Source organism: Perca flavescens, chromosome 13 (genome assembly GCF_004354835.1).
Source record: "Perca flavescens isolate YP-PL-M2 chromosome 13, PFLA_1.0, whole genome shotgun sequence".
Lineage (NCBI taxonomy): Eukaryota > Metazoa > Chordata > Actinopteri > Perciformes > Percidae > Perca > Perca flavescens.
In genome coordinates this window covers 2,089,754-2,116,650 of record NC_041343.1, presented here as the reverse complement: position 1 = coordinate 2,116,650, position 26,897 = coordinate 2,089,754, and the positions used below count along the sequence as shown (strand labels likewise).

General features: G+C 39.3%; 1 protein-coding gene across 3 annotated transcripts in view; it reads right to left on the bottom strand.

Annotated features, from left to right (window-relative positions):
* Positions 1-1,518: 1,518 nt before the first annotated feature.
* LOC114566492 (RAC-beta serine/threonine-protein kinase) overlaps positions 1,519-26,897 on the bottom strand; it is a 36,148-nt gene continuing 10,769 nt past the window's right edge. For all 3 annotated transcript variants that reach the window (XM_028594998.1, XM_028594999.1, XM_028595000.1), the window contains exons 5-14: positions 26,304-26,454; positions 24,587-24,718; positions 21,606-21,671; positions 18,192-18,260; positions 17,933-18,055; positions 13,433-13,561; positions 3,742-3,956; positions 3,572-3,659; positions 2,560-2,662; positions 1,519-2,438 (exon numbers count right to left, since the gene is read on the bottom strand). In XM_028594998.1, coding sequence (XP_028450799.1) covers positions 2,359-2,438; positions 2,560-2,662; positions 3,572-3,659; positions 3,742-3,956; positions 13,433-13,561; positions 17,933-18,055; positions 18,192-18,260; positions 21,606-21,671; positions 24,587-24,718; positions 26,304-26,454 — 1,156 coding nt within the window. In that variant the 3' untranslated portion in view covers positions 1,519-2,358. The remainder of the gene's footprint in view (positions 2,439-2,559; positions 2,663-3,571; positions 3,660-3,741; positions 3,957-13,432; positions 13,562-17,932; positions 18,056-18,191; positions 18,261-21,605; positions 21,672-24,586; positions 24,719-26,303; positions 26,455-26,897) is intronic.

Genomic DNA, 26,897 nt, shown 5'->3' with positions numbered 1-26,897 from the left:
ACACCCAGTATTGCAAATAATATAGGTGCATGCCCCCTTTTTACCATTTAATATTGTGCAGCGATTAATAATAGATGGGAAGAATTGAAAAATAATAAAAAATACATCCCTGCAAGTCACCATTGCACTCAAATGAAAAAATCTCACAATGGACCATGTTCATGATATTCACAGCACCCTAGAGGATTTCTTAGCTCTCCCACTAATTTATGTCTAATCAAATCAAAGTATCAAGCAGGTAAAGTTTAAAATGGTGAATTGTGATCTGAGGAAAGACTACTTTCATCGAAAGGCTACTAACATATGTTATAATATAGGTATAAGTGAATTGGAAATATTACAGAAGTAGCTTTGAATGCTAAGAAAGGATGACACTCAAAATATGAACATGAACTCTGAAAGTGCTAGAATTCATCTGATCACAGAAGAAGTCAACAGGATTATGAATCTGACCAGACATTTGATACCAGCTTCTGGTATCTCACAGTTTTTGATACTTTCAGCTACATTATAAACATGGTCCATCTGAGAAAAATGAGGTCTGCTTTAAATCACTAAGTGCTTATTAAAGTGATGGTTCGGAGTAATTTCACCCTAGGGTTCTTTGCACCATGACCTCGAGCCAAATACGCCCCCCAGAAGCTTTTTTCACCTAGGTCGAACATTGGAACAGTTAGCATTATCAGCTGAATAACTTAGTGCAGGGGCTAATGGATCCGAGAGTGTCTCTTGTACAATACCCCACTAATAATGCCCGAAATGAAACCAAACCTACAAATAGGTTATGCATTCATAAAACGATGGATTGTAAAGTTTGTAAGTACACCAGAAGTTTATGTAAATAACACTTCTCGTCTCTGCTGCTGCTACTGAGTGCTTAGGGCCGTCTACAAATTACAACACAGAAAAGAGATATAACAAAAATATTTATTAATTTAATGATTAAATAAGGTAATGTCTCCAAACTTACCTCAATTATAACTTGTCTCCTGCTAGTTATACTACAGCACTTACTTTAAAAAATAAGTTAAATTAATACATATTTTTGTTGTATCTCTTTTCGGTGTTGTAATTTGTAGACGGCCCTAAGCACTCGTCTTACAGCAGCAACAGCAGAGAGCAGAAGCCAGCAGGCAAGTGTTATTTACATAAACTTCTGGTGTACTTACAAACTTTACAATCCATCGTTTTAGGAGTACATAACCTATTTGTACTAGTGTTGAAGTTTGGTATCATTTCGGGCATTATTAGGGGGAGATTATGTACAAGAGACACTCTCGGATCCATTAACGCCTGCACTAAGCTATTCAGCTGATAACGCTAACTCTCCCAATGTTCGACCCAGGTGAAAAAAGCTTCTGGGGGGTGTTTGGCTCGAGGTCATGGTGCAAAGGACCCTAGGGTGAAATTACTCCGAACCATCACTTTAATCCTCTTAAATCCCAAGAATGGTGTGTATTTTGCTGATCGAAAAAGATTAAATAAAAATCCTTAAAAAAAGAACATACACCTTGTGAATTAAGGTATTCCCAATTCCCATTAATTGATGTGTCACACTTGACAGATCTGTTAACAAAGATCAAAGTTTGAGATGAGAGCAAACTAATAAACAAGTGATGTGTTTTCATTGCATACAGTTAAAGGACAGCCTCTCTCCAACACCTCATCTTACGCTTTCTCCACGGAGACACCTTGATAATCATGTCTTATCAATTAATCTGTTGTTCCTGATGCATGTTGGGCAAGTGTTGTATTAAGACACACACAAAACCTCTTGCTCTCACAGACTCCCTCTGACTCAACTGATGACATCCAGTTTGGACTTAATGCCCTCTTTTTTCTCAAAAAAAAGAAAGAAAAAAGATCCACACACACACCTAACAGAAACACCCAACAAACTGCCCCGCAACTTTCTCATATAATAACCTGTCTATCACCAGTTGTAACAGCTAGTTCTGAAGAAGAGCACTTGGAAACATCATGAAAGAAACTGTCCATAAAGACCATTAAAAGAGAGTGCTAAAAATTATCAACGGTTTATATTGAAAAAGCAGCAGCAGTTATAGGCCATCCAAAAGGTGCTTCAGACAGTTGTTTTTCAGTTGTGCTGATGACTATGTGAGGTCCTGAAGTCCAGTTTGATACAGTACAGTCACTATGACCAGGCTTTGACCGTAGTGTTGACAGAGGGGGCTTCTATAAAACAATATGGCTGCCAGCTGAGGCACTTCGATGCTGGCGGACTAAACCTCATTAAAGATGGAGGTTCTGGTCATTTTACAGCTGTAAGGATGTGGCCAAGGTGTTCATGCCTCATTTGTTTTTGTGTGTGTTTGTGTGTGTGTGGCAGAGATGCTATCACTCTCTTATGCTAGCAGAGTAGGAGAACTGGGGGAAATGCGCTTGCTGGCCAGGGTCCTCGCAGTCCAGACTGTTATCTGTAAGAACAAGACAGCAGAAGTCAATCGTCGCATTCAAATCAAGAACCCAGACCGTGATAATGGAAAGTGGTGGATTAAGCACTGACACAGTGTCGCTGTCCAGTCAGGGGATACCTACACTTGTCTGGAGGAGTGAGCGTGATGGTCTGTGCTGTGAACTCATCATCAAAGTACCGGGTGTCTGTCTCTGATGTCACTTGCGGTTTGAACAGTGGGGTAAGCTGGCGCAGGGGAGAAGATTGGTTAAATGCCATTCGATTGGAAGATACTGGATTTCGAAAATAACTACATGTAGACAAAGGTTTGTGACACAAGCAGCATTGTTCACATACTGCCTGTTTACTTTGTGCATATCTGAAGTATTAAACATATCCACTGGGGGGCAGATCAGGGCTGCATCATTTTTTACCGACTCTGAGATAACTTTTTGAGAAACTTTGATTAACTAAACATGGCTAAACACAACAGAGTTACTGTGTTGTTAATGATAACAACACTGTGTGTAACAGTGGACAAGCTCTATAGGTTTCTCTTGGAAACTTTCCACTATTGCTGTTTGTTAAAAGTTAGCTGACTTTAGAATTCAGGATACTCAGGGGTTTCGATCATGGAAGTATAGTAAAGCTTTCTTAGTTGCAGTAAGAAATTATAAGAGAAGTCCATTATGTCTGTTTTACGTTTTTATGAAGCATGACATTTTGCCACCATCAGTTGACAACTTGACACAAAAAAACAACAACTCTCTCTCAATACTGATCTAGTATTGAAAAGACAATGTGGGTAGATTTGTTTTTAAAGTAAATTTAGATTCAGAAAATAATCTGACATGGCAAACATATATGCTTCTTATGATTCTAGTTCATAGAGATGAATTTAACCTGTTCTGTATTTCTGCACATTACATTTCCAGCAGCATGGTTAACAACTCTGAGAGCATCTTTCAAGATGTAAGCCTTTTTACTCACTAATGTGAGTGGGAGCAAAAATTGGAGGTGATAATTATTAAAGCCTGATAAAAGTGTCTGAAATCACAGATACAAAGGCTAACTAAGCAATCAGCCATGACATCCTGTTTTTGTGACTAAAAAGCAAACCCCAGCTTCATTTCCTTTGTCCTCAGAATATCTTACCTTCTTTTGTACCACATCCTGCCAGTTGATGACGATAAAAAATTTGTGACTCATTACTTCTTTGGCATCAGTGGGACCTCCACCCAACCTGTAGTCCAAACAAGATCATGTAAGGATTAAGTTATTGCATCCAAAATAATTCACAGAGAGGATCAGTCTGGGTCAAATACCTCTGTTTGGGGTCTTTCTTGAGCAGGCCAGCCAGCAGGGACTTGGCCTCGGGCGACAGGTTCCTGGGGAAGCGGATTTCCTCCATGAGGATGAGCTCAAACAAACGCTCATGGTCTTGGTTGTAAAAAGGCAGACGGCCGCACATCATCTCATACATGACTACACCAAGACCCCACCAGTCCACCGCCCGGCCATAGTCATTATCTTCTAGGACCTGAGAAACAGATATTTGCCTGATTACAATTCTCAACAATGGCAGTAAAAAGTGACTTTAAATTTGCAACATTTATATTTGGTACACATCACTTAACAGCACACTTCTCTAACCTAAATCTATATATTTTCAGTTTTCAACTCACTTTCTGTGAGTAAAACAGATTTCCCACCAGCCACCATGTCTAACACCAGGGCTCGTATGTAAAAAGCAGATTAAAACTTTGGTCACTTAGTTATGAGTGACCAGCAGATGGCTGTCCTACAGCAAAAAGCCAGAGAATGTGATGAATTAGTGGTAGGGAAATTAAATAGCCACAACTGTACATAATTCCAGTGTGTTGGCACAAGGACTGGATTTGGCCAAAATGTATCATGTAGTTTGCAGTATGCAAACAAAAGCAAAAACTGCAGTATGCCAAAAACACCCAGATGTCTTACTGATTCGGAGTAAATCTCCAGTATGCCTCGGACTAGTCTCGCTTTGCCAGACCCTCCTCCTTCGCCTACTGTATCCCACAAGGCAAAGTGCTGGAACAGTCACAACAATCATGGCTTGCCGTTGTGGCCAACAAATAAAAACGTTTTTACAATTTTCATCTGCTATTTAATCACTAAATTCACTTCTAAGACTTTTATATGCGAGAAATCAACTGTGTAGATTTCGAATATGGGCAGTTTTACAAAAATTGATGGCGAATTGCAAATTTCCTCCGATGTCAGAGTTGAGAAGCTCCACAAACTGAAGAGGCAGCCGGCTGGCTAGCTAGCCAACCGGCCTGTCATGCTCAAAGACCTCGCTGTGAGCTCTCTCAAGAGACTCATGGACAAGAGCCGTTTATTTCCCCGATCGTTTGTTAAAATAACATGACACCAATATTCATTATAAGATTAACGGGAACCTGTGGTTATCTGCCTTTTCGGAGTTAAAAAGCTCCACAAACGATTGCGGCGTAACAAGCTCTCTGGCGCGCGCGCACACACACACACACACACACACACACACACACACACACACACACACACACACACACACACACACACACACACACACACACACACACACACACACACACACACACACACACACACACACACACACACACACACACACACACACACACACACACACACACACACACACGAGGGAGAGCAGCATCTAACAAGGCAGAGAGATGAACAGTCTCTCTTTGACAGACTTGAAATATATTATAACATATTTAGATTTCATATTTCAGTTCATAATTATTGTTTGTTGTATTTGCTCACATAAATATTTAAGAAATTGAGTTTCAGTTTGTATGGTGGATAAACAGTTGTACATAAAGTGGTAACATGCTATGGCATATGTTATTTAGACTTAAGGGGACACAAGCTTATAATTTCCATTAATGTATTGGTTTATTTAAATCAGGGACAGTGTACATTAAATGTATTGCACCAGATATATATCATAAATATATCACAATGCTAAATTCAATCGGTTGTCCCTGGGCATGTATACAATGCACATGTATATAAAAAATGTAATTACATATAACACTAATGTACACCTGTGGAAAAGACCAGTGTGAATACATTCAGAGAGGCATTATCAGACTTTAATCACAAACTAAAAACTGTTTTGTTCATGTAACTGAAGAAGTTTGAGCAAATGTTGAGTAATTTTTGCTTTATATAAGAGTCTCCCCTTGTTGCTTATCTCATTTGTATGTATGTATGTCACCATGAGCTGTTAGAATAAATAGTTTAAGCAGTGGGGGAGCTAAACCATGCAGTATCTTATCAAGAAAACAAACATTGGTCATAAACAAAAAAATCAAAGCTCAATAAGTTATTTTTTTATTTGCAATAGTGGTGTGAGTTCATGTTGTTGTCCAGTGCTTTAAGAGCTTGTTGAAAGGCTCAACCTGGCCTAGCATACTGCAGAATAAATCCATTTAACAGTTTCAGTAGGTACTGCACACTGCATAGTATGTAGTAGGAGATTCCGAATACATAATCGAGAACAGGTACTAAGCTGGTACTGAATACTGCTATCAGTTTTGTGTAACGCTGCAGGGTGCCCGGCTCAAAGCATCTTGGAATGATTTTTAAACTAAAATATGTTAGGCTATACAACAGGCAGCTAACTACTTGGAGGTATAACTCAGAGCATATGTGTGTATAATGTAAGCTGTGTGTGACGGTGGGTATAAAGCAGGGGTCATCAACTACATTTTTTCAAGGGCCAGAATTTTTGTTGGAAATGTTCACTTTCTTACTGAATTAATGCTATTTATTTTACATTTATTAGTGTGAGCAAACTTCATAATGATAACTGGCTCTTTAACTAGAAAATGATCTCTGAATGAAGCTGCATGGTTGCTGAAAATACACCCACCTCGCTCATAGGTCCCAAGCTAGCAATGGCTAAGAAGCTAGGCTAAGGATAAGCTACTCTGTGCTAGTCCTGTTGTGATGCTGCTCACTGGACTACTGGAGACAAGTTGCCGCCTCCTCCCTGCTATCAGGAGGAGAGCGGCCTGGACAAACATAGCGGTTGTAGCGCCTCAAATTCAGCCATTGCAAAGCCAAGCCCCGGGTCACAGTCAGTGGGTGGCCAGTGAGGGGGGACAGGGCACTCCTGGATCAGACCACGGTGCTGGGGTTTGTGATGGCGGAATCCGAGCTGCTGCAGCAACTAACTCAGGTCCCCCTCAATCCGGTCAGATAACGTACCACCAGAAATACAATCTAAATCTGTAAGGTTATATGTTTAAAGAACAATTTCAAAATCAATGTGCACCACGTGTCTGCACTTTGATAATATTTAAAATGATTATCTTTATTTTGTAATTCTCCACACAGCTAGTGAAAACAGTGCTCATATTAATGATTTCAACATTTGTTGAAGTCCACAGGGGACTAAAGCTTTGTGTTATATTACTGCTATTGACAGCGATGTATATAAGCATATATAGTTACCTGAAGCAATTATTACACTTTTTTCCCATAGTCACAGAGTGATCATTATCTCATCTTCTCTTCCCAGTCCCTGCAGAATTACAGCTCCGGGTGTCACGTGGCAGCACCAGAATCGAGCTGATCCATGTGATGGAGGACCAGCTTCATCTCCAGCACCCTGGCATTAAGATCATGTTTTTTTTTTACTGACCCTAAGGTGCCGGTGTAAGGCTGGCCGGATATTTGTCAACAGTGTTATGACCTCATTTGTTGTAGCTTAAACAGTGTTTTTATGTTCATTATGGTTAGTTATAATAACATCTGCTAGGGCTGGGCGATAAAACGATAACGATATGTCTCGCGATAGACACGTAATCAATATCAATAGAAAATGCGGTTGATAAAATGTTCGATAACTTGTTTTTCTTCATCAGAAGAAACCAGAGATTGTGAAGCAAGTTTGGTTGCATGAACAAAGGCACTCGCTCTCTGGTAACCTAGCAACGTAGGGAGTGACACTCTAACAGCCAATCATGTAACAGTATCATGTTTGGTTGCGCCACATCGCTGTCTCGTGTTCTTCAATAACAGAACCGGCGTGGAGTGATAAGTGGAAAGTGAGTGCCGCAGCGAGCGAGGAAATTGTTGATAAAACAAAAGTCAGTATGGCAGTTTTTGGGGATTTTATAAGTGTGACCGTAGACAGACCAATGTCGTCAGACCGTCGTCCCCACCAACACTGGTACTACCACAAACTAGTTTTACCACCTTAGCCGCGCTCACACTTTAGAGCACAGCCGTATTCGGCAGCAACGTCCAACAACATCTGCAGCTGCTACACCGCACAAGCAGCAGACCACCATGGAGAGGTACTCTGCATCAGCACCTTACTAAACACTACAAGCAGCAGACCACCATGGAGAGGTACTCTGCATCAGCACCTTACTAAACACTACAAGCAGCAGACCACCATGGAGAGGTACTCTGCATCAGCACCTTACTAAACGCTACAAAGAAATAACGGAGGCAGACATGTCTGTTCAGAAGCCAGGTTACCAAACTAGTACTAAACCTGCAGAAAATAGTTTCTCAGGTTTCTTATATTTAACATTTTGCACTATTTTATTACACTTTATGAAGCATTTCTTACTTATTCTTTAAGTTTGCACCTTAATGTTAAGTGTTCATTGTGATTTTAGACCTGTTTACATTTTAATTATTTGAGTGTTTTCCATGGTTGTGTTGACATTCCTGCTTTATAACTGAGGGGATTATAATCAGAGGAAGGTTAAGTTTAAAATAAAAATGTTTAAATTTAATATATATTTTTCTCCTGGTCCTTATTTTAAATAAGTCATAAAAAATATCAATAATTATCGATATCGACCGATATGAAACACTTATATCGCGATACAGTTTTCAGCTATATCGCCCAGCCCTAACATCTGCAGCATTAACATGTTCACAATCACACACTTTATCCCTTTTTCCCCCTACAGCCTCATGGACTCTCTGGGCGCATGTTGGGCGCATGTTATTACCACTTGTACAGGCCAATTCTGTTGATTTTATGTAACTGATGTTTTGATGTTTACTGTTGTATAGTTTTATAATAAATTATATTTAAATCTACTCTGCTTTTGTCTTTACTGACTGAAAATTTTAATTTCACATCCAGATCTGTCAATTCAAAGTACAAGCAAATCACACATTCCAGATAAAACTAAACATTAATAGCATTTGTATGTGTTTTGTACTTTCAAATAATGAAAAATATGTGTAACAATAGAACTGGATGACATGTGGAGCCCACAAAAGCGGAACCCACAACAGCGGAGCCCGCGAAAGGAGAACCCAAAGCACGACGGCAGCAAGGCAAAAGTCAGGAAATTTCACTAAGTGCAAGCTCCAAAGTCTGTAGTGAAATGCAATAGAAGATTTCCCATTCATTGAGTAAAAAGCCAAACGCTTCTACCTCAATTATAGCGCCTCCTAAAGGCTGATCATCACCAAATCTGGTATAGAGCCACAGAGTGGCATGTAGAACAATAATCTCAAGTTTTGTGATGATAGCATTTACTGCGGCAGAGATATTGCTATTGCAAATTTCCCATTTAAATGCACTGACTTATTTGCCAAAACGCGTCTACGTTCATTATAGCGCCCCCTAATGGCCGATCTTCACAACATTTGGTACAGAGGCTCAGAGTGGGATGTTGAACAATATTATTGATCTGATACTTATTAATTTGGCATAGATATGTTAAAGTTTGTGTTTTGTGGCTAGCTACGAAAATTTGTTTCATTGTAAATTGCGCATACTTTAACGTAGCAAAATTCTTGTAATACCTTTTTGTCACGTCTATCTGGAGAGGTTATGTACCAGGTTTTGTGGAGATCGGTCGCACGGCCTAGGAGGAGTTCAAAAAAGTTGGTTTTGCACATTGCGCGATATTGCGGAAAGACGTATTAGCGGAAATGGCCGTGGCCTATATCCTGCGATTCAGCTTGATTCCAGGAACACGTGGATGTAAGGTTTTCTAATATGCTGTGAGTAATGTGGGAGTTATAGGCAAAAACAAGTTTGACGTTATTATAGCGCCACCTAGTGGTCCATATGTGTAATATTTTGTATGCGAGGTCCATGAACCATTCTACATCTACACTGTAAATTTAAAGTTGCTCACATTAGTGACCTGACGGTCCGGGCCGGGTTCGGACATATATTTAGAAATGATTCGGGTCGGGCTCGGTCACATCAGCACGATAAGGCATTGAAAATTTTAAATTTAAAACAGCTTATTATATAGGTGTGTTAACGTGCGCTTGTTGCCCTGTGTGCGCTGATGCGCTCATCTGTTGACATTTCCGGAAATGCCTTCCTACAGTTGCTTAATAAAAGTGGGCTTTCCACACAAACAAACGTACATGTATCATTAGTATGAGAAAAAAATTTGATTTTAACTGTCGGGCTCAGACATAAATATCTTAATGCCTGTCAGGCTTGGGTCGGGTTCAGTTACTGCTCTGTCTGACGCGGGCCGGGCTCGGACAGAAAAATGCAGCCCGATCCGCACTCTACTACATACAAAGAGACTGAATCTGGACTGCTCACAATTGTCACCTAGTGGTTGTTGGTGGCACTGCAGCTACTCCTGGATGAATTAGTTCAGCCCCATTAAAGCTACATTTTATAAGAATTTCTCCCATCTATTGGTGAAATTGTATAGGACAACCAACTGAATATTACTTTCCAGCCTTATCTTCTCCCCCTCCCTGGCATTCGTCACTGTGTCACAGAGTTTAAAAGCGCGAAAGGCCCTCTTTGGCTAATGTATTTTAGAGATGGAGGTGCAACATGGCGGCAGTCATTCGAGCGAGTCGCTCATATGTATTCTGAATGGCAAATTCTACGCGTACGAGAATACTTTGATTATTTGGTGGAAGTAATTGGACATGAATGAGCACATATTTGTGAAAGAACAAAGGGGGTTTTGCTAAGAATCAACTCAAAAAATTACACAATGGAGCTTTAACTGTGGTACTAAAGCGGAATTACTACGGCAATCACTTATGAACATTACACAACTTCTCATAAGCCTCATTAAATATGAGTAATACAATTAATAATTCAATTAATAATTACAACCAAAATTACTATTATTAATTAAAAGTTGAAGGATTTTGGAGATTTTTAAGAAGTAGACAGTGTTTCCCACACAGACTAATTTGTGGCAGTGCGCCACAATCAACACCGGCCGCCACATCTTGCGTTTCGTTATTTTATTTTTTTAACGTTATTTAAAACACGGAGCGTATTTGTTCAGCTGCATTTCCTTTCCCTGCTCTCCTCCGTCTCTCAGTCACTCACGCGTCTCTCTCACTTAGGCTACACACACAGCCCCTTCCCTCCGTGCACACTGCGTCTGTCTCCATGAAAACGAGAGAAGACAGATGGTTCACAAAAGGTTGGTATCTCGTGAACACCTTTACACAATCACACATTGTCTTCATCAGGAACTACTTCTGCATGTTTTCAACCCGCCCATAGGGGGTTGGACTGTCGTCTTTAGCCGAAGCTTGCCGAAGCAAAACGAGCATCAGCCACCTTGAAGCTTCAAAGCTTTTAAAACAATTATGTGCATTCAAACTACCGCACATGTGTACCACCGGGATACGTTGGTACAGATCTGAGAATATACAGGACACTTTATTACAGACGGAATACTCAACATACTATGCAAGCTTCGCCTGCTACGGAGACCAGCACCTCAGCCTTCGGTCTCGCTCTATGCCGCTAGCTGGTAAGGTGACATCCTCAGCGGTGAAACGCGGAACGAGGGCTGGACCGGGCTGGACTCTGAGCTAGCTAGGTGGAAAGCTAATGCTAGCCGGCCACCTGTTCCATCAATCCTGCTTCCAAGTGTCCGCTCATTAGACAACAAACTGGACTACATCCAACTTCAACGAAACTCCCAATGCGAGTTCAGAGACTGCTGTGCTTTTGTTGTTGTGGAAACATGGCTAAACAACAGTGTACTGGACTATCCAGCTACCAGGCCTGCTACTCTGTCGCCGGGTAAGACTAGTGGAGGTGGGCTGTGTTAACACGGACTGGTGCTTGTATCCAACTAACTGCTAACTGCTAGTGGAGTTTGTGACTGTTAAATGCAATCCATTCTACATTCCACGCAAATTTACGGCTGTGTTTATACTGAACTTTACGGAACCTATAATGTGTGTGTACTAAATGTAGCCTGTTTCATATGTCGTTTTTATATAATGTCGTTTTTATACATTTTAAATGTGTAACACCACTTGAGCCACAGTGAAATGTTGTTTTGAGTTGAGTCCAATCCAATTCACCTTTATTTATAAAGCACTTTAAAAACAACATAGTTGACCAAAGTGCTGAACACAATCTAAAATAAGCAATAACATATAATAGTGACACAATAGAACAATAAAATAGCAATACAAAAGAATTCTAAAAAGAAAAACAGCCTCAAAAATCATCCCTCAAACTGAGTTAAAAGCCAAAGAAAATAAATAACACTAAACGTAATTTTGGAAAGCCAAGAACCGTCACACCATAAGACCGATTTAGTTCAAATTGGACACACATGTCCAGCTCAATATGCTCACAAAAAGCCTCTTTGACTATAATAGTCTAGACGGATTTCAGAAAAAAGGCCTTCTATAAGAAGTGAGGAGCATTTATGGGTACAAGTCAGGAACCGGCCTACTTTACATATTTCAAGGGTGCTGAGTCCAAAAAAAAAAATGGTACCCAAGCTAAATTTTGAGTTTTTGACCTTCTAATTTGCATATCAAAATGGCCGCCAAATTGCCTATCTTGTTCAGTCGTTGGACCATTTTCCCCTAGTTTTTTTGTAAGTAGGCAATCAAAGATGAGGAAATTAAGTTTCTAAAAAAAAAAAAAACAGCCTCAAAAATCATCCCTCAAACTGAGTTAAAAGCCAAGAAAAATAAATGAGTTTTAAGACGAGATTTAAAAACGGGAAGAGACTCGGTCAATCTGATGTGCAAAGGCAGTTCATTCCAGAGTCTCGGAGCTGCCACCGCAAACGCACGATCACCCCTGGATTTACGAGTCGACTGTCTCACTGTCCATCTGTAAACGGTAGGCGTGGCTTGGGAGTACACTCTAAAGCAGCGAAGCAAGTGCATTCTGGGATTTGGTGTCTTTCATCCACATGAGCAAAAAACACATTTTCTGGCTTTTCTCGGCCTAGAAGCCACCAATTTCAAAAGAAATTGTAACATAAGTGACCCAATTTAAAGATTTATTTATCTTTCCAACGGTGAAATATCCCTTTAATCTGTGGATAATTAAAATTCATATTAATAGCGAATGTGATGTTGGTGAGTAAAATAACACATCATTGATGATGAAAATGTTAATTACATTCTCTAAAATGTGAACATGGCAGAAAGCTGTTGCAGAGCTGTGCACATTTATGCATGAGGAACAACAGCCAGCAGTGTTACTTCATTGGTTATTTGAGAAGCTAAAGGTTTAGTTTTTGTTTCTTTGGTCAAGTTCAGTATTTCGTTTTGCTGCTTGATCTCCAATGATATTTGTTGCAGTGATATTACTGTGCACATGGAAACTACTAAAATTACTGTGAGTAGAGTTTTTCTGATACCGATACCTTTGCTTAAAATGTTGGTATCAACAATTATGTGAGTCTATGCACCGAAGCGTTGCCTTGCAATTTAGCCCCATAAAAATCTACAGTACTTTAAAAACAAATTGATTATGATTGATTGATTATGTTTGATAATGTTGGCTCGGGCTAACACTACACTCTCCGCTAGAGCAGCTTATGCACCATTTAACAAACAAAGGCCGAGTTGGACACGCCCTAAATGCAACTGCGCAATGTACTTTAGATCATGCGCTATAAGATTGTTTAAATAGGGCCCTAAGCCTGTGGGAAAGTGTGAGTGCCTGTGTAGAGGTCAAAAACTGTGTTTTTGCCCAGCCAGTCAGTTTCAGTACCTTACCTCAGGTGCCAGATATTCAGGAGTACCACAGAAGGTTTTCATGGTAGCGTCAGGGGTAATGCCTTCCTTACAAAGGCCAAAATCTGTGATTTTGATGTGGCCGTCTTTATCCAGCATCAGATTCTCCAGCTGAAAGAAAAATTACATACAAATCAGATTTACACTGCTTTCTGTAAGCATTGGGTGTTGGAAACAAGTTCTACTCATGTTGTAGTGGTTCTTAGGGGCTGGCCAGATGGAAACAAATCCTCTAATTCATATTGTCAAAGAATTCATAACTCTCCATCTTTGGGCTCTGTTTGGAAAAGACTGAGATTTACATTTATAGTCTTCAATGGGTATTTATGTATGGTGCATATTTAAAGAAAGTCAAAATAGTTTCTACTTTTGGACCATCACACCAAAGATCTCAAATGATCTCAGAAGGTTGGTTTGCAAAAAATTTAAATCAAAAAGATGGCCCACCATTGTCTTTATTAAGCGTCAACATATCAGCCCCTAAAACATACATTGGGTCAACTCATTTTTGAAAAACACAAACTGCCTACCTCTCACTGCTCATTTCATTAGTTATTGATTACTTTGATCCACAAATTTCATGTGAATGGAAACAACTTGAGCTGGGTAGTGTGTAAATATTTAAAGTAGGAAAAAGTGTTGCACACTACAATGTTTACACATTGTAATTAGCGTTCAATACCCGAAGGTACTGCTACCAAAGTTGACACAGACATCTTTTGGATACTAGATATCATGTTTCAAATGTTGTTAAGATCGGTCAAACAATGAGTCTTACTGTAATTAGGACTGTATGCAACATTTTCTATTTCTATTCTGTTTGATCACCCAAGTATTTGACAATACATCCAAAACCAGCAGAATGATGTACAGAATGATTTTTCAGAATTTTATCACTAAGATTTTTTATGATGTAAGCGTTTTAAGTTTAAAATCGACAAAAATACTTTAGTTTTGCACATGTGATATCATTGCTTGCTTGTTTATTTACGGTTTAAACCCTGAAGGGGTAGAGTTTTAACAGATTTATTATTATTATTATTTGTCATCTTATTTGTGCAGGAGCTGCTGCCCCCACGATCAGACCCCGTATAAGCGTTTAGTGTTTTCCATGAAATATGACACATGGTGCCACTAAATAACACTAAACGTAATTTTGGAAAGCCAAGAACCGTCACACCATAAGATCGATTTAGTTCAAATTGGACACACATGTCCAGCTCAATATGCTCACAAAAAGCCTCTTTGACTATAATAGTCTAAACGGATTTCAGAAAAAAGGCCTTCTATAAGAAGTGAGGAGCATTTATGGGTACAAGTCGGGAACCGGCCTACTTTACATATTTCAAGGGTGCTGAGTCCAAAAAAAAATGGTACCCAAGCAAAATTTTGAGTTTTTGACCTTCTAATTTGCATATCAAAATGGCCGCCAAATTGCCTATCTTGTTCAGTCGTTGGACCATTTTCCCTTAGTTTTTTTGTAAGTAGGCAATCAAAGATGAGGAAATTAAGTTTCTAGATCGATAGTCAAGGGTCAGAGCAAGGATATAGTGGAGGCTCACTGCCTTTTTTATGTATATACATGCAAATGTACAACTTCTAAGGTGGAATTAAGCATTATATGTGTCATTTTTAAGGCGAGACACTTCTAGGTGAATAGGGAATTTTTTTTAACTAGCAGATATCACCATGAAACTCTGCCAGTTGATTACTTAGATTAACATGAGAAAGAAATGTATTACAAGTTTTCTGTAATTTAATGTTTAAATATGCAAATTCTGTATTATCTAATGAATTATGTGCTCATTTGCATATATTTTAAAAACGAAATCTGAGTATTGGATAAAGCCACGTTCAAAATTATTTTTTCATTGTGTTCACATATTAGATGGGGAAAAAATTACAGAGGGATTTATGGATATCTACTTTTGTTATCCTGTAAATCAGAATATACTGTCAATAGCCTTAAAAAAACGATTTTTGCCATGTTTTTCGGAATACAATGTTATAAATCAGGCTAGGAATAATATATTTACAAATCCCCCTGTAATTGTCTTCATAATATAACTAGGTACAAGACTGGGAAGTTTGGTGTATAAAGGTGCTACTGAAGTGGAGATTTTGTTCTTGGAGTATGAGAGAAAAGTCATTTTGAGAAAACGGGCTTTAAAGATTTTTATAGCAAAATTCCACTAATTTCTAATGAAAGCCATGAATTACAGACACATATCCCTTCAGGTCCAAGTAAAATCCATGTTTCACACTGTTTAACATCCAAAACTCATTATTGCTTCATCCATCACTGATCATAACATCCAAAACAACACATCAACATGGCCTTCAACTGAAGACCATTACATCACAAACTTCAAAGTGACAGAAAACAACCATTACACAGCCTAGTTCCCCCAAGTTAGTTTACAGTCTACATATCCATGCCAGTGCCATATGTAGGGCCCTCCTCCATCTCCTGCTGATGTATTTTCACTATTTTGGCTGTGCTTACACTTTTACTGCTCTGCTTTCCACTGGTGGAATGGACACTATTGGCTTTTGAGATCCTAACCATGTCATCATCCTTTATTGCATTAACAGTCTGTGCTCTGAAGCCACAATTTCATCCACCAGCTGGGTCAGACAGAGATGCACTTCCTCCTCCACTGGGAAAAACTATGTTCACTACGAGATTTACACCTTGGAAAAATAGCCTCCTAGGAGAGGGAACAGCAGCTCTACTGACAGCTAACTATGTATCGGCCTGCCACAGCCTGAGGGACTCACAACCACTTAGGATCCCAAAATTACAGATTTGTTTAGTATTTTATAGTAATTATAGTAGAATAGTATATATGTGACACCTACATATTTAATATATGACATGTAGGCCATGAATTTCTGTAAACTGCTTGGAGAGAGGGAGAGAGAGAGAGTCAGTCTGTACATTTGCATGTATATACATAAAAAAGGCAGTGAGCCTCCACTATATCCTTGCTCTGACCCTTGACTATTGATCTAGAAACTTAATTTCCTCATCTTTGATTGCCTACTTACAAAAAAACTAGGGGAAAATGGTCCAACGACTGAGCAAGATAGGCAATTTGGCGGCCATTTTGATATGCAAATTAGAAGGTCAAAAACTCACAATTTTGCTTGGGTACCAGTTTTTTTGGATTCAGCACCCTTGAAATATGTAAAGTAGGCCGGTTCCCGACTTGTACCCATAAATGCTCCTCACTTTCTAAGCTTATCAAAAGTTGCATAAAGCTTGTTGATATCTTTTATTTAGTTTTCAAGATATTGACCAATGAACTTCAAATGTGCGCGTCAACAAGTCAACAACCATTGGGCAAATCATCACAAAATATATGTACACATAGAGCATACCCTAAAAGTTTCATTCAAATCGACCCATTATGGGCACTACAAATGCAAAAAATGGGCGTGGCATAACACAAATCAGACTTTAAATAAAAAATGCGGTCCAATCTTTACAAAACCAGCAGGATATGTTTCATACCACAAGTGTAAAACGTTGGCCATAAATCAATGTCCAAACATCACCAAACTTGGTGGATAATTATTCAAGCTGCTGAAAAATGTCAACAAAATGTTTTCGATATTTACCAATAAGAGGGTGATGCCGTTGATGAACAAGGGCATGGGGCTGGCTCAAATTGTGCTATAAATCAGAGTTTGTCCAATCACAAAACTTGGTAGATATTTATGTTTAACTAAGTTTGTAAAATTATCTAACAATTGGCCAATAGGCATCACATATTGTTTCCAAATGGAATTACGGTATAGTAGATTTATGGGGCTTTATTTTAAAACTTTGCTTTGTTTTTAAGAATGGAAGCCTCTGTCCTAGTGGCTGCTTACTTAAAGTTAAGTGCATATATTTGTGGAATTTATCTTCATCTGTCACTCTGCATGCAGTTTGCAGTAACTTATTCAGTGTGTTCTCAGTGTAACATTGGTTGAGTAATGAATGGATATATAGTATGTCCTAATGGAAACAATGGGTTTGAACCTGCAATTGCAGCGTGTGCCTATATTTTCGTTATTATATTATTTAGTTATTAAATGTTGAGTTACTATTACTAACTACATATGATGAAACAAAGAAGCATTATGCATTATGTTGCTGCTCATTGTTATATCAGGGAAAGGACCAACTATGGCCATACAATGTTGAATGGACATCACTTTCAAACTTAAAATTTAAAAATCAATGTTGCATTTCCCTTCAGCAGCACAAACTAACTTTAATAGAAGCCAGAAGTAAAATGTTTGTTGTTTCTTCTAAAAAATGTAATTTCGTTGTTGTATGCTTAAATTCTGTTCTAACTAAAGACTACTTCTTTATGAAACTGATTAAAACATCATAATAAAATCTAAAATGAGAATTCATCACATCATCTTTTTGGAAGTGATGATATAAACCTTGTATGGATATACATTAGAACTGATGGGATTATTCACCTTTAGATCACGATAAACAACGTCACGTGAGTGGAGGTACTCGAGCGCCGACACAATCTCAGCACCATAGAAGCGTGCCCGGTCTTCTGTGAACACTCGTTCCCGTGACAGGTGGAAGAAGAGCTGAAAGAGTCAAGAGCAAATGGAGTCAAACATTTACCTCTTATAGAAGCTTTTTGAGTGTGCACAGCAAGCTGTTGATATCAAGGGACATCAGTGTATCTCCATGTGACTGCGCCATGTGCATGTGAGGTCTCACCTCGCCTCCGTTGGCATATTCCATTACAAAACAGAGTCGATCGTGGGTTTGGAAGGCATACTTCAGTGTCTGCAGGAAGAAAATGATCACAAATTACAGGTGGTAGATTTCTGCACGAATTACACTATCCCAGCACTCACTTGCAAACTAATGAGCAAGTTCCAATTGTAAAAACTACATTGTGTTACTTCAAAGGATTTTAATTCAGAAGTATGTATTATCTGAGCTGAATACTGGCTGCTTACATCAAAGAATAGTGAGAAAATAATAGGGCAGCTCCCTAAATGTCGATGATTCTAACTTTAACGTCATGCTGCATAGGCTTTGCTGTAGATGCATCATTATCACAGAGCAATTTGGGAAAAGACCGTGAACCATGATAATCTCAGGGTTGCAGTATATGTGTGAAAGGGGGTTAAGAGTCTGTAGCTGGCTCTGTGAGACTGCATAAAGGCACAGAGGTGCTTTGACCTAAAGCAGCGATCGTCAACCGGAGGCCCAAGGGCCACATCCGGCCCACCAAAGCTGTCAGTCCGCCCCCCAAGGAAAAAATGCCTTCTGGTAATAAGCATTTCGAGCATTCACAGCAGGTAACATTCCACAGGCAGAGTGCAAAACCCAGCCCCCTGTATTTGCATCTCCATTCACATTCCGATTAGTTTCAGTATTGCGGATCTAACGTTAAGTCACAACACTTTTTATTTTGGAAGATAGACGGAATTCTTAACAGCGATGCCCGCGCTCCACACACTCAGCAGAGGCGAGAGGTGTTTGCGTTACAACACACAGCACATGTACCTAACTGGGAACGATACAGAGAGGATTATCTGGTAGAACTAACGCTACGCTCGTTACTTCAAGTAGGCCTACAATAAAATCAATACCCATTTACCTGTCTACTAGGGTTGGGCCGATGGACGATATCATCGTCCATCGTGATGGCTGGCCGACATCACGATGGAGAGCAACCATCGTGATGTCCCCCCAGATCAAACACACTAATCCTAGTCGCGGGCGCTGGACGGGAAATTGACAAGTGCGTCGGTCTTAAACTAGCAAAGACACAAAGACAGGACATAGGGCTCCTTAAGTGGAAGCTACTTTTTCCCCCTTTACATGCAACCTATTTGTAAAAAAGACCATCGCTTTGAGCAGACTGCTGATTGTCTGTAGTGATACATTCTCTCTCCCTGTCAGCTGTAGCTCGCTCTACCTTCTAGTAAAGTCCTGTAGGTATGGGACGATGTTATGCAGGATTTATGAATGTACGTTAGCAACAGGCTAATTCACGAGGGTGCTATTTTATGTGTGAGCTAATATTGCGCATCTGTTCATGTGCACCGCAAGAGTTAGGCTATGTTTCTGTTTATTGAATGCGTTATTCAGTGCAAACATAACCGTGAATGTAGTTTAAACTCAGTAATGATGGTATGTTAGGTTATTACTGTCGCTCTGTTGAAGGCAAACGTCCCACTGTACTGTCGTTACGCAGATCACGGACATCTGATTGATTTTACTGCACCGTACTTAAGTGAAAGTAGTTCAAGTTGTAAAACCTACCAGCAGGGCACCATTTACAGAGGGCATGTAAATGTTAACTGTTGGCCCATAGTAGTAGAAAAAAATATTTATGTAAAGGAGGTGAATGGTTCCAGTAATCCTACTGCTCCGAATAAGTGACAAAATAACGCCAACATGTTCCTGTTTACATGTTGTGATTTGTATAGTCACCGGGTGTACAAATTAGGGCTGTCCTCGACTAAAGAAATTCTTAGTCAACTAACACTTATACAATTTTGTTGACTAATCGATTAGTTGATTTAATTGACAGAGCTGTGCGCTTCTCAGGCGGAAGAATATAGTACTTTGGCGGAGCGATATGCTCGCAGCAAGCCTGTCTGAGAATATAGTTCCCGGTTTGTTTACGGTTAGAAGATGGCTGTGTCTCATGTTACGTTGTTTTGTGTACACGCTGTGACTCTACAAATCACAACATGTAAATAGGAACATGTTGGAGTTATTTTGTCACAATTTGGAGCAGTAGGACTACTGGAACCATTCACCTCCAGGATCTGTGCTAGGCTAAGCTAATGCTGGAGCCGTCAGACAGCGTTACAGCACGCACGGAGATGAGAAGGGTATGTATCGACTTGTCTAACTCTGGGGGTTACGGTGAATAAGCTAAAGTCCCAATAAGTCGGCATGTTCCTTTAAAACGTCTTTTTAGGTATGCCCATTACTACCAATTTGCAGTGGTAAACATAAATGCAGTAAAATAAGGCATTACTTTTTTTAAAGTAACTAGTAATGTGTAATCCATTACTTTTTTTGAAAGTAACTAACCCAACAATGTTCCTCAGTGAACTGTGAATCTGGGCTCATTTTCTAGTTATCATTATGGATTTTCCACGTTTTTTAGGAGTCTGTTCGCACAAATACATGTGAAAATATAGCATTAATTTAGTAAGAAAGTGAAAATATCAAACAAGGATAGGCGTATTAGGTATGATTACATTTTATGTTCTTTATTTAAAATTCTGGCCCTTGGAAAAATTTATTTGATGACCCCTGACCTAAACGGTAACATCAGGATGCTGACATAATCGCAATGACAATGAAAACACTCTGTTTAGCAGTTATAATGACCACCATTTTAGTTTAGCATGCTAATAATTGCCAATTGGCACTAAACACACGCTAAAGCTGATGGGATGGGGTTTGCAGGTATACTTTGTAATTGTAGAAGTTGACAAACTAACAACATTTTGACTTGATCAAAAGTCAGAGGATCACTACAGTTATGGACCTTTTTCACAGCAGACATTTTGACTTGTCGTAGTAGGAAAAGCACAGCTGAAATTGATAACCTTAACGATGGCTCAATTCCATCAAGTGTCCCAGTAGCTATTTCAGTGAGTCAGCATGCACAATACCAGGGCCTCTCCTAGTGGAATGCAGCCATCATTAATGGTTTTGAATACATCTGTGCTTTTCCTACTATGACATGTCAAAATGTCTGCCGTGAAAAATGACTTGTAATAGTACAAGTCATTCGAGGGTAACAAGAATGTCTAAACCAAATTCCGAATATTGAGATATTTCAGTCCGGATTTAAGTGGTGGACTATGCTGCCATCCCTAGACCTGCAGTATGCCGCTAGCGTGGCTAAAAGACAGGGTGTGCAAACAATACACTTTTCATGCTCATATGAACGGTCAGTGCTGAGGCAAGTGGCTAGTGAAATCATCCAATAGAGGCTCAGCAGAGAGAGCTTTCAATTTGACCGTAGGGGCCATTTGGCTCAAGAAAAGAAAAATCTCAAGTGAGTCGCTTTGTCAGATGGCACTGCATTTACCAACTGACCTCCTGCAGAGCTCTATAAAGTGGGTTATTTGTGATCCCAATCATTCTTACCGTGAGGAAGGGGTGTCGTGTGTTTTGTAACACTCTGCTCTCTGTAACTGTATGGGCCACCTCATCCTGCCAACAAACAGATTATTGTCAGAAACACTGAAAACACGCCCAGTTTCATCTTAAACAAAGAATAAATGCTTCATGCCCTGTTGGTGTACAAACATCATATTAGCATTGACTAAAATAAATGAAACATACAAGTATAAAGATTCTATAGACATGGTTCACAGACCACCATCGGGACAGTGTAAACTTCGGTAATGCAGGAGGACCTAAGTCACACTGGAACATGATAAATTGTGAGTGAGGTAAAACCCATGATAACGTCTTTGGGATGTTGTACAGGGTACATTCTTTCAGCAGTCAGTTATCGGCTATTCAAGAAGAGATGGCCAAATAAAAAATTAAAATATTTTACTTATTTATTTTAAGTAATATTGTACTTTGTTGGTATAATATCAGCTGGAATGCAAAAAATTGTTCAGTGTTAAATAAATATCGTTAAATTGTAGTTTTGTAATATATATATATATATATATATATATATATATATATATATATATATATATATATATATATATATATATATAAATTCTTTGAAAAGCAAGACAAAATAGTAAAAAGCACATTTTGACAAAGTTGTGTGTGTGTGTGCGTGAGAGAGAGCGAAGCTAGATTTATGATCGGCGTGGTATCCCGTCGCAAGGTGTACGAGCCATAAAATGACGTCACCAAGCTGTTGTTTCCAGCACGTAGGCCCCGCAAGTTGTCGTGGTGCGTGGTCATGTGCCTCTGAAGTTTTGTAAATTGGAGCACGCTGCATTTTCATTTCAACAAGGTCGGTTGTGAAGATGGCCGAGCAGGTTCACCTCTACAAACTTCATGTACAGACCACAGGGAGCCACCAGCCTTAAATATGTGGTCAGAGAGAGACACCACACTGGGAAAAGAAAAAGCATTTTGCTGGAGTGTGGAAAAACATGAGATTGTTTTGTCAAAGCTAAAAAACGGCCTCATGGAAAGAGTGTTCTTAACAGTGTTTGAGGCAGACAGTCATTTTGATTTGGAGACACACGAGTCATGTTAATAATTAAGAGTAGATCAGAGGTACCCGCGAGCACCTGGCCCCAGTTTTTCAAGAACTGTAATCCGTATCAAATTGATCCGGATTTGGAAATCCCATGTTTTGCTATCTAGGATCACCTGATCCATCTTCATTTTATGCGAGTTTTTTAAAGGAACATTGGATTAGATCACTGTGATCCAAATACCAAATTTCAGGATTACAAATCCTGTTTACCAGAGCCTTAAATGGAACCAACAGTGTAGCCTACTGGCTTAGCAAAGAACAACAGGTAGGCAAAATACCGGTGGCCACAAATAGCAATTGTTTGTTTTAATTATAAGAAACAGAAACACTGTAATAAACAAACATTTTACATTCCTTATTTTCATTATAATGTTAAATAACAAAACAAAAACAATTCTATCCAATAGTCAAAAATCATTTACAGAACAGATACCAGCTCTTTCCATCTCTGCCTTTAGGAGATGTATCTCCAGCTGCACTTTTTTCTGCTGCAGTTGGGTAGGCAAGATTTGTTCTTTGCCCAGTTCAATTTGTACTTATGGGTTCGAAAAATCACAACTGAATCCACCCTTCTGATGGGATCAGGATAATCCTGTTTTTTTGGATCACATAGATCCCAAACAGAGTTCAAAGTTTTGAAAAACCCAAAGGGCAGGTTTGAAATGTAAAATCGGATTACATGCTCTGATCTTAGTTTGGAATCCCTCTTCTGCTTTTGAAAAACCCATTTCCAAGATTTGATCCAATCCGTGATCTGAAATCCCACTGGATTACTTTTGAAAAACTGGGCCCTGGTCTGCATCAGGTACCAAATGAGTCACCCGCAGGGCATGTTCTAAAAAAAACCACTTTGAGTTACCAAAGAGCTCAATAAAAATGATCCGATTTATAAAAAAAAAAAAAAAAAATAACACTTTTATTAGTGTAGAATAGCATTAATGTAGAAATTGAGTTTAACAGTTTAACATTGCATATAACATTTTAAAGATGCAGTAGGTAAGCCTTATAAAACTAACTTTTTGTCATATTTGCTGAAACTGACCCTATGTTCCAGTAGAACTACATGAAGCAGGTCATTTAAAATCTGAAAAAAAAAAAAATCTGGCTCCTCTGGCACCACCTTTAGTGCGATTTGCAAAAATCCACCACCCTCCCTGTTCAGATGCACCAATCACGGCCAGGGGAGGTGTCTAACTGCGTGTCAATCACGGCTCAGGCACACGCATATCATAGCGTATGAGCTGCAGATAGATTTCCTCCCTTCCCCCCTCTACACACGTGCTCTATCGTGCACAGCTCTCCCTTGTGGGGGGAGAGGCTTAGGAGACCGGTATGGGCTTTAGCAGATAGGGGGGAGGGACTGAGAAGTTGTCGATGTAAAACATTTTTGGCTAAGACCTTCACAATCCTAACTACAGCACCTTTAAAAACAAAAAATAGATTACGTATAAACTCTGACCTCGACTGCGGTCAAACTTCACTTTATCACAAGTTCACATTATTGCACGAGACGCACGCATCCTCACTCTTGACTGAGGCGAGCTAGCAGCCACAACATAAGCAACAGCGGTTCATGAAGAAGATGTCAGAAAAGCGAAAGAAAACGTACCATTTTCACACTGAATGGGAGGAACAGTTTTTTTTTTTTTTTTTTTACAACAGTCAAAAAAGAGTGTATGTCTGCAAATTTCCAGTCTGACATAATATTGCCATACATGACTACTACAGCTTGAATAAATCACACACACACACACACACACACACACACACACACACAACTTACTGGAATTGTTGGGTCTTTGTAAATTATAGAATGCGGTCTCTATTTCTAAAGTGTCTTGATTTAACTTATGATTTGATACTATAAATACAATTTAATTGAATTACTTACCTTGGCTATGATGACCTCTTTGCGCAGTATTTTCATGGCATAATGTACTCCGGTCGACTTTTCTTTGACCAGAATCACCTTCCCAAATGTCCCCTTTCCAAGCAACTTCAGGTACTCAAAGTCACTCATTGTCTGTAATGTACACAATGCCGTGGTGTGAGAAGGATAAGGATTTTAACTAATTTTGTAAGAGATATGTACAACTAAAACAAAAGTCTCAAAAAAATCTTTCATAAGTCACATATACTTTCACGGCCTTGAGGAATACAGTATGCATTCCTCAAGGCCGTGAACAACAAATGAACAGTACTGTTACTGTTCATTTGTTGTTCTTTTACAACTAATAAGACATACGTCTCCCTAATCTTTTCAGAAAAGCTTTCATAAAATTGAAATGTGCAATAATAAGTTGTTTGTAAATGAGTTGTTTATATTCCAAGTCTGCCATCCCCCTAAATCCTACACACTGATCCTCTAAATAACATCCCAGATCCTTGTATGAGTCATGTACAGATAGTCTGCCTCTCTCCACTGGAGAAAAAACACTGACATCAGAATTATAATTCCCTAATCTAAATTAATTGAGAGTTTTAAATAAAAAAAATGATAAAAACATAAATAAAACTTTAAAGGGAGGGTACGGAGTAATTTCACCCTAGGGTCCTTTGCACCATGACCTCGAGCCAAACACCCCCCCCCCCAGAAGCTTTTTTCACCTGGGTCGAACACTGGACGAGTTAGCGTTATCAGCTGAATAGCTTAGTGCAGGTGCTAATGGAGCCGAGAGTGTCTCTTGTACATTACCCCACTAATAATGCCCGAAATGATACCAAACTTCTACACTAGTACAAATAGGTTATGTACTCATAAAACGATGGATTGTAAAGTTTGTAACTACACCAGAAGTTTATGTAAATAACACTTGCCTGTTGGCTTCTCGTCTCTTCTGGTGTACTTACAAACTTTACAATCCATCGTTTTATGAGTGCATAACCTATTTGTAGTTTGGTATCCTTTCGGGCATTATTAGTGGGGTAATGTTAAGAGACACTCTCGGATCCATTAGCCCCTGCGCTAAGCTATTCAGCTGATAACGCTAACTCGTCCAATGCTCGACCCAGGTGAAAAAAGCTTCTGGGGGGTGTTTGGCTCGAGGTCATGGTACAAAGGACCCTAGGGTGAAATTACTCCAAACCATCACTTTAAGCGGCTATATTTGCAATTTTTTTATAATAATATATTAAATGAAAATCTGAAAACAATGTAAAAAAGTGTCTGAAAACCAGTTCAAAAGAGCTCATTATAATAAACCGATATAAAAATTTTACAGAGATGAGTGTTCCTCAGAGAGGCATCGTGCATCCTTTTCAGATGTTTCAGCATAGCAGATGTTCTCCCATGCCAGGAGAGGTCAGCTTTGCAAAACCTTTAAGCAAGTTTGTTGCGTTATTGTTATTTTTGGCCAACATCAGTGAAACGCTCTATAATAGTCTCACTATAATGCATGCAATTGGACATCATGAGGCAGTTAATGGACCCAATGTTCTGCTTAGCTGGCTTCACAGTATCGTAATGTTAAAATCTCAAAATACAACTTAATCTTTTGTGTTTTCAAATGTCTTTGCAAAGAAAAAACTACACAATGCCAAAATGTCTTTTGGTTCAGCTCAAACTTGAGCTCACTATCTTCTAAGTCCCTAACAACTGATCGTCTCACCACTTTGGAGCGGTTCTTGGACATCAACACCTCCATATCCTCCAGGCTGCTTTCGCTGGGTGAGCCAAACATATCCATTGGTTCATCCTCCTCTTGTTCCCGCATCTTCAGACTATTTGCCACTGACTGGATTGCCCGCATCCACTCTTCTCTGAGAAGCAAAAATACCAACTGTTATCAGACATTAACGTCCAACTAATACACCAAGTTTTTTTTACAGAAACGCCACTGAATGCCATTAAACCTTTAAGCACCAAAGTCGCAAAATTGCGACAGGACGCGGTACTGAATAAAACAGCGGTTTTCTCTGAATAGAGTGTTATATGTCATTCATACTCTCCTCCACTAGTTGGCAGACATCCTGTACTTAGACCTTAGCTCAGAAATACATCATGCTTCAATGCAAAATGTTCGAGGAAATCCCATCCAAACTTGACTTTTGTCAAAAGCAACTAGCGACTTTTTCTGGTGTTATTGGAGACTTTTGAGGTGTTTGGAGACTCATGAAAGCACATATCACTCTACAATTACTGTGCTCAACAAGCAGCGGGTGCTGCCGTGAGCCCCTCCCCCGTCCAAAGCCCGTAGGCGGTC